Here is an 8,316-nt window from a genome sequence, read left to right as displayed (position 1 = left end):
CAAGAGAGCACAAGCAGGGGGAGGGAGAAGCAGACTTCCCACTGAGCAGGGAGCCTGATGCAGGACTCGACCCTAGGACCCTGGGATCACAACCTGAGCCGAAGGCGGACGCCTAACTGACTGAGCCTCCCAGGCCCCCCCTAGAGGGAAGATTTTTAAGGAAACACCACCAACCTGATGTAACTGATGGCACATGAGAAACGTCTGGGGGAGGGACACTCCTCTCTGCCTTAGGAGCTCAGAGCAGTCTTCTCGGAAGAGGTGACGTCTGAGCCGAGGGAGAAGGGCATCGGGGTATGCGAACAAGCCTAGGCAAAGGCAAGGAGCCAGGAGCAAACACAGGGTTTGGGCAGCTATGAGTGATTCAGTGTGGCTGTGGGGTGGGCAGAGCTGAGACACAAAGCCCCAGGGACAATGGGGGCCGGGTTCCAGCAAGGATCACAAGGGAGGATAACTTACGGATGAGAAATACGTGTGCGGCATGAGAGCAAGGGCAAGTCCAGCAGACTCTTGGCCTTGCTGAGACGCCGAGGAGGAGGGAGGGTCGGGGAGGGAGGTGGGTTTGGACACAGAGACTCTGAGAGGCTCATGGGGCTTTCGGGTGGAGATCCCACTTAGAGCTGTGTTGGGTCAGCTCTGGGATGAGGCCCCCATAAGACGTGGGGAGCTGCGGGTGGACAGCCTTGAATGTCAGGGTCAACAGCCAGGTCTGTATGCCATGGTCATATTCCATAGGAAGAGCTAGGGAAGGGCTTTAAGCAAGAGATGGGAACGGCTCATGCTTCATGAGGGCCCAGTGCATGCTGGGCACCGTCCCAAGCATCGTCCATGAATTTATTTGGACCTCGCAGTAATCCTGTGAGGTCCGTGCTGCCACACTTCACCGAGGGTGAGAGATCACTGATGGTAATGTGGAACATTATGCCGGGACACGTCTTCGACTTAAGGGGGCTTCTTCAGAGCTGTTAAGAGGTAAACAGAATTAAAAAAAAAAAAAGCCATTGAATCAATGAATTACATGATTTGCATTTCAAATACGAGGAAAAAGGAATGGAGCTGTCACAGTAACTTACCAGAGCCCCAGTGAGACACAGGGCCAGGATCTGAAACCCCAGCAGCCCGACCACTCTGAACCATCATTTGACGCCGGACAGGAGGTCGTCCGCAGAGTGGAATTTCGCGAAGACCAGTGTGGCTGAGGAGGGTGCGGCGGAGAGGGGACTGGGCAGTCCGATGGCACTGTTGGGAGACTGGAGTCTGCAGTCAGAGGGCCACAGGACAGGAGGAGGGCTCAGGTAGGCTGGAGGTCCTTCAAGAAGGGGCACAAAGGTTGACCCACTGGGCGTCGAGTGTGAAAACAAGGATAGCTCCAACATGTTGGGCCTGGAAAGAGGGTACAGCGTAGGGGGGAAAGAGGCAGCTGCTGCAGGTGGGAGGGGAGTCCTGGGGCCTGGGGAGTACAGCTGCCTGCTGGGCACTTGCTAGGCCTGTCAAACGAATGGATCAGTGAGTTGTTGTCTGACCTTGGGCAAGTTGTGGGAGCTTGATAGATGGTCTCTGGGTCTCTCTCTCTCTTTTTGAGTGTAAAACGAACAGATTGGACTAGAACGTGTAAAATAAAATGGAAGGCACTTTCCTAGAAGGGGTAGGTGTTCCTCTCTCCATCCCCAGGACCTTTATGGGCACCCAAAAACAGCGGTTCTGGTCCTGGCTGGCTGGCTGTAAGTTAGATGAACTGAGGCCCCATTTGACACCACCAAATTCAGAATCTCTGGGTATAAGGCCCAGGGATGGAGAGTTGGTGGGTTCTTTTTTTAAAAGATTTTATTTATTTATTTGAGAGAGTGAGAGAGAGCATGAATGGTGGGGAGGGGCAAAGGGAGAGGGAGAAGCAGGCTCTCCGCTGAGCAGGGAGACTGACACGGGGCTCGATCCCAGGGCCCTGAGATCATGACAAGAGTCAGATGCTCAGCCAACTGAGCCACCCAGGCACCCCGGGATGGATAGTTTTTGAAGCTGCCCAGATGACTGCGATGTGAAGCTGGATGAGAACTTTTGCCCCGAAGCCTCTAGGTACCCAGTTTGAAAACCACTAGGCTAGGTGCAGGCCAGGATCCCTTCAGGGCCCAGGCCCTTGGTCTGAGACTTGTGGCTGGTGACGGGCTAACTCTTACGTTTCATCTTCCACCTACCCAACCCAAGCCTCCTGACAGCCAGGGACCAAACGCCAGGGTTTCTCGACCACACGCAGCCGAGGTCCTGGGACCGGCTAAATGTTGGGGGGACTCCCCTGTGCATCCTGGGGGCCAGGGACGCCATGGAGGCCAGCATCCCCGGCTTCCACTCACTAAATGCCAGGAGCACATCCCCCTATGAAAGCAATCAAAAATGTCTCCAGATGTCGCCAAATGTCTCTTGGGGTGGAAGATCCCCCCCTCCCCCCAGTTGAGAACCACTGTGCCACCCCAAGTCTCCCGTCCCCCCTCTGCCCTCCCCAGTTGCAGACAGAGGCCAGGCAGGGGTGGAGGCCATTTGACAACAGGTTTACTTGGCCTTGGCAGGAGGGACGCGTCTGTGGGAGGCCAAGGCTTCACAATGTTAAATGGAGGGATAGCATGCCAGCAGCTGACTGATGTGGTCTCAACTCTAAAGGGAGGGACTTTTCCAAAACACCCATTCCCGGATTCCCAATCAGTCACGAGAGGGCCAAGAGGAGCTTCTGGGGCAGACAGCCCCCGCTTTCCGAGAACAGGCAGGAGGGGGTGTGGGAAGGGTGGTGTGGGGAGGGGATTCTTTCCTTCTGTAGATATTTTCCTGGAACCAGTGGCTGCTCCTGTCTGATTAGTTGAGGGCTGGGGGGGAGGAGCTTCCCAGTTGTGGGCGCCTGGGTCCCTGGCGGCCCTCTGACACAGGGATCTTGGGGACGTCTGGGCTTGGGGTCTGGAAGGCTGAACCTGTGGGATTGGAACTAAGGGGCTGGCTGATCCCCTCCGGGGGAAGTGGAGGTTATGGGTTCGTGGTCTTGAGAACCGGCGGCCAGGAGGCTGTCAGTGTCCTCACTTGTTCTTTTTGCTTCGAGGTGGTAACGGGACCTGAGGGGAGACAGAGAATGGGAGGCCTGGGCAGGGCAGGGCAGGGCGGAGATGGGGCAGGGACGGTGGTGGAAGGTCCTGGGGGGTCCGCAGTGGTGAGGGCGTTTCCACTCTTATCGCCCCCCCCCCGCACCCCCGGACTCACTCCACCACGAGGCTCATAACACCCAGCAGCAGGGCAGCTACTAAGACCGAGAGGAGCAGAATCCTGGCTTCGCGAAGATCGTGACTTCCTGCAGGGAACCCAGGAAGCAGTGAGTGATCCCAGGGACCTCACCAGTCGTCGTGGGGCAGGGGGGGGGGGGCGCTGAGAGCTCGGAGACCCGAGCGAGGGGAGGCCAGGCCGAGGGGTAGAACCTGGGAGGCAGCGCTTTCGGGGCCAGCAGCGCACCTTGAACTCCTGGCAGGTGGAGCAGTTATACAGGATGGTGCTGCCCCCTGCAGGAGACAGCGGGACCACAGCTGGGGCGGGGAAGCCCCAGCTCCCGCCTTCTAGCACCCCCCCCCCCCCGCCCGCCTCTGCCGTAACTGCCAGGCTCTCCTCGGGTACCCCAGGTGCCCCTGTCCTCACTCCTCTTCCCTTTTCTACTCACGGCAGGCGGGAGCGCAGAGAGCTGAAACCAAAGACAACGAAGGGTGGGGGGAGGGGAGCCGCTCAGCCACGCCTCCTTCGCCCCAGAGCCCAGGCACCCCCCCATCCCTGCCTGCATCAGTACCTTCCCTGGTGTACGCGGGGAGCTTGGTGTGTTGCAGCCAATGCCAATATAAACGGAGGGAGGAAGGAGACCCTTTGATCTCTGGGGAGACAGCAGCGATTTTGCGATTTTGCGGGGCGCCTCGCCAGGGCAGGCTCCCCTCCCCGCTCGGCTCTCCTCCCCCCTCCCCCCAGCACCTCCCGGATCACACGTTCCCGTCTCCACCTGCCCGCCACCCTTCCCTGCCTCCCCCACCTCTACCTCCCCTCCCCGCTGCCCGCTGCCCCTCCGAGCCCCTGGGTCGTGCCTGGCCCTTGACCTCACCCATGACCCTCAGGACTCTGTGAGTCTTCTCTGTGACTTTGTTCATGGACGCCTCATCTGCGGAGAGGGGCAGGGACCTGTGATTCTTCCCTGACTTTCCCAGGGCCTGAAGCAGCTCTCCCACCGGGAGAGGCCGGTGTGTCCAGGGAGGGCTGTGGACTGAGGGGGCGGCTGAGGGTCCCGGCTGGGAAGCCACAGGCTGCCCCACTCCAGGTGCGGTGGTGACTGTTGCCCGGCCTGTCCCTGGACGTCTGAGTTTACCCAAGGCAAAGGCGGGGAAGCTCCAGGAGGCCCCACAGTTCTTCCACAGAACCTCCACTCGGCTGCAGAGTTGAGCCAGGCGGCCCGACAAGTCACGGGCTGGGAGGTGGCAGAGGACACAGCCCTGGGCAGTTGCCAGGAAAACCCCACCCAATGCCAGCACCCACATGAGGCCTGCTGGCGAGTGGCGGACAGGGGCCGGCCCCACTGAGGCTGGGAAGGCCTCCGAATGCTACGATCCTGGTTCCAACTCTTTGCCTGGAGAGCCTAGCGTGTTCCAGAACAGTGGGGGATTCTAGAATATTCTGGAATGGTACCACTGGTCCATCTGTGGCTGGGGCAAAGGGGAGGCCCAAGGGACTGAGGACCAGAAGAAGACTGGGCAGAGAAAGCAGGGTTTCTGCTGCAAAGGCGACCGCAACCCCCCCTCCCCAACCTGGCCCTCAGGAGCCTTAACAAGTTTGAGGTTCCACGAAGCAATTTTATTTTCCTTCTTGTAAATCATGACCAGCGATAAATAATGAGTGAGTGACTCCCCCAGTGAAGAAGTTGCGCATGAGTACCCCATTCCTCAGGGACCCAGAAATCCCATCCCTTCCCCTATCGTCCCCCCACTCTCCCCACCTCTTCTCTTCATCTCCCCTCTCCCTGGGCAGCCTCAGGCCTTCCCAGCCAGCTCCTAGCAACATGCCCATGGTTGCCTTAGCAACGGAGAGTTCTCTACCGGCCAGCTGGGCCCAGTGACTTCTCTCACCTTTCACCAGGAAGATCCCAGTGACTCAAGCTTCGGCAGGCCCCTCCTGCCTACGTGGTGATGTGAACACACATGCCTGCGCGGACACACAAACCCCTCTGATTAAACTACTAATTCTCAATCTACTCACACCCACACCACGCGCATCCCTGGTGCCTAAAGAGTTGCTGGGCAACCCCAAACAGGCCTGGACACGCAGAGACCACAGAAAGACCGGCACACAGATACTGTCTCCGGCAACGCAGACGCAGAGACCCACACGTCGGTCAGACACACTGGGTGACACACATGCGCACGTGAACGAAGTAAGACCAAGACCCGAGAAGATGCCGTCCTCTTGCCGGTGGCCAAAGCCATCAATATGGGGCCCTTGAAAACACTTAGGTCGCTAGAGTCTGGGGCTCCAGCCTCATGGTTAATGAGGATTCTGCTAGCTCCCTTGTGCCAGCCTAGCGTAGGGGGTGGGGTAGCCTTTGTCTTGATCAGTAAGTGACCTGAGACACAGCCAAGAATCCCCCTTCTCATATTCCAGAATGTTCTGGTCTCTCTTTGGTCAGGCCGGGCCAGGCCATTCAGGGGTAGGAGAAGCCATGGTCCGGGAGACCACATTACAGCAATCCAAAGTTCTTCTCCCCTACTTTAGTGTCCCTCCAGGGTCCTGCTAGGCCTAGCCTGGGCAGAGAGGTGTCCCTACTTTTCTAGAACCTTGAATACTGAGCTCCAACAAGGAGATGCTGTGAGGCCGCCAGCCTCAAGCAGGAACAAGCCTGGGAACCTTCCCCACCCCTCCCAGGATTAGCACCAGTCCAGACCCTTTACGTGGCTTGTGAGCGCTCCGCGGGCTCAGACTTGGGAATCGCTGCCCACACCTGGGCTCCAGTCAGGTGCAGTGGGACCCCTGACTCTCACAGCTCCAGAGGCAGAGCTAAGAAGAATCTTCACGGGGGCCTTCATTCGCTTTGCTGTCCATCCTCTCCCCCCACCCCAGTCGGACGAGAGGGCCATGGGCTCAGTGCCGAACAAAGCGAAGAGATCGAGAGTTGAGCAGGTCTTCGGGGTCAGGGAAGACAGAATCTAGACGGAAGCCGTGCTCCAGGGCCACCCGCAGCACCTCCTCCAGGAAGCCTGGCGTGCCCACCACCTCCCGTAGCTCTCCCGGCTCCCCAGTCCACAGAGGCTGCAGCCCTAGTCTCCTATACTCCACCTCGGGGAGTTCCGCGGGACAGGGGGCCCACTCCAGACGGAAGTGTGGGCCTCCCTCTGCCCTGTTCTCACCGGCCACCCCAAATCGCGCCCGCATGGCGCCCAGGCACTCGGCGTCGGTGCAGAAGATGTTGGCTCGGAAGGTCTCCACCCGCACGGAGCTCAGCTCATAGTGGTGTGGGCCCCGGCGAGCAGAGAAATGCACCAGGCGGGGGCTGGCGTCTACATCTGCGTGAAGCAGGGCGGCTGTGGGTACAGGGCTTCCCCGAGAGGTCTCCAGTTCCCGCAAGGCATCCAGGAGGGGCTGGATCTGGTAGAAGTCAGCCTCTGCTCTGAGAAGAGCTGTCTCCCCATATCCGCGGGGCAGGTCCAGGCGGCCCAGCCGCAGGAAGTTGAGGATGTGCCGGAAGGCCTTGCCATCTCTGTCGATGAAGTAGTGGCCACCTCCCTGGGGGTTGAGGTTGGGGGGTATGGGGGTGCCAGCCCTAAACATGGCCCCCAGCATGGAGTCTGGGAAGCGAGTCAGGGTCTCCAAAGTGGTGGAATATAGTGTGCCCCCCACATTCAGGGTCACAGGGCCCCCAAAAGAGGGGGGCGAAGAGGGCACCGGAGGAGGCGAAATTTTGGGGAGTACAGGAGACACCGAAAGAGAAGAAAAGGCAGAACTCTCGGGGTGTGGGCAGAATTGGGTCATAAAGTTCAGACTGTCTCTGGGTTGGATGCACAGGTTGGAGCACAAGGCAGTAAGATCTGGGGCTCACCCCAGCTACCTTGGTAGTGGGGGACGGTTTCCGGTCACAGACACGGCCGAAAGCCTGAGAGAACGGTTGAAAAGCACAGAAGCCAGAGAGGGCAAGGAGATTGCGGTCCAGACGCATTCGATTCTGGGCGGAGGGTCAGCAATTCCTCTCGGAGGTCTTCAGACAGCGGGCTTCCGGAATCCAACCAGTAGGTGACGGTGGCGAGCACAGGCCGACACTTGGAAGTGCCCAGCTTCCGAGTTCTCGGGAAGATCGCTGCTGTCGCCGCGGGCGAGTCCACGCACGGCCCCGGGGACCAGTCGCAGGCCAGGCCTGGCCCGGCTCCGGCGCAGGTCTCAGGAGACGGAGGCGGGGCTGACGCGAGCGGGCGGCGGAGGTGCCTCCCTATCCGCTGGGGAGCGGGGATGCGCGCTCAGCGCGAGCCGGGACCACCGGAGGGCTCTGCTGGAAGCAGGCGGGAGTCTCGGGACCCGGACGCCGCCGCCTCCCCGGGTGTCGCCGCAGCCGCCGCAGTCCTCTCCGCCCCCAGGAAGTGGCCTAAGGGCAGCGGCCGGGACCCTTTAAGGGACAGCCCCGCCCCCTTGGCGCCCCGCCCCCCGCCCCCGCGGTGCTCGCGCGGCCTGGGTGGAGGTGGGGGCCGAGAGTCTGGAACTGGAGAGACGGGGCGGACGGGCCGGACGGGCGGACGCGGGCGGGGGTGGGGTCCGGAGCGTGACTCAGGTGCGTCGCTCCGGATGTGGCCGCGACCGCCCCGCAGGCTCTCAGGTGTGCCCGACCTCACGTCTGCAGCTCGGCCCGGGGCTCGAGGCCCGGCCTTCCCGGGCTTGGGGGTGGTGCCCTCCCAGTCGCTCCCGTCGGGAATTCCCGAGGGGGCGGGTGCTGAGCCGCCGCATTCCGGGGATGCCTCCGGGCCGGGGTGGCCGGAGCCAGCCTCTCCGTCCCGGCCTGACGCCAGCTGCCCCCTACGGGAGGCCGGCCCCCCAGCCCACGCGGGCGGCTTCTCCCCGGCCGGACGCGTCTGGCCACGTCGCCCGAGCCCGGGAGCCCCGCCCCAGGGCCGCCCGGTGCTAGGGCTGCGGCCGACGCCCCCGCCTCACTGTCCGGGAGTGGCCCTCGCGTGACTCGAACTCGCAAACCCCTACCGCTCCCGCCGCCCGGGGGCCGCAGCACCCAGCCCCTAGCCCGGCCCGAGGGGGGCTTCCTGCAGAGGAACCACGAGGGGAAGC

The 8,316-nt window shown here is 61.3% G+C and overlaps 2 protein-coding genes across 2 annotated transcripts; both read right to left on the bottom strand.

Moving 5' to 3' along the window:
• Positions 1–2,515: 2,515 nt before the first annotated feature.
• Positions 2,516–4,802, bottom strand: TMEM95 (transmembrane protein 95). The gene is made up of 6 exons (XM_087867548.1): positions 4,373–4,802; positions 4,112–4,168; positions 3,809–3,889; positions 3,686–3,706; positions 3,437–3,530; positions 2,516–3,304 (listed from the first exon to the last, which is right to left on the bottom strand). The coding sequence occupies exons 1-6, from the start codon at positions 4,539–4,541 to the stop codon at positions 3,007–3,009; spliced, it is 720 nt and encodes a 239-aa protein (XP_087723674.1). The 5' UTR covers positions 4,542–4,802; the 3' UTR covers positions 2,516–3,006.
• Positions 4,803–4,832: 30 nt separating this feature from the next.
• Positions 4,833–8,181, bottom strand: KCTD11 (potassium channel tetramerization domain containing 11). Its single transcript, XM_045797390.2, has one exon. The coding sequence runs from the start codon at positions 7,021–7,023 to the stop codon at positions 6,136–6,138; it is 888 nt and encodes a 295-aa protein (XP_045653346.1). The 5' UTR covers positions 7,024–8,181; the 3' UTR covers positions 4,833–6,135.
• Positions 8,182–8,316: the final 135 nt, after the last annotated feature.

Source organism: Ursus americanus, chromosome 14 (assembly GCF_024610735.1).
Source record: "Ursus americanus isolate L20-20 chromosome 14, mUrsAme1.1.p, whole genome shotgun sequence".
Taxonomy (NCBI): domain Eukaryota; kingdom Metazoa; phylum Chordata; class Mammalia; order Carnivora; family Ursidae; genus Ursus; species Ursus americanus.
Note: the sequence above shows the minus strand (reverse complement) of the source record. Positions and strands in the feature narration are given on the sequence as shown.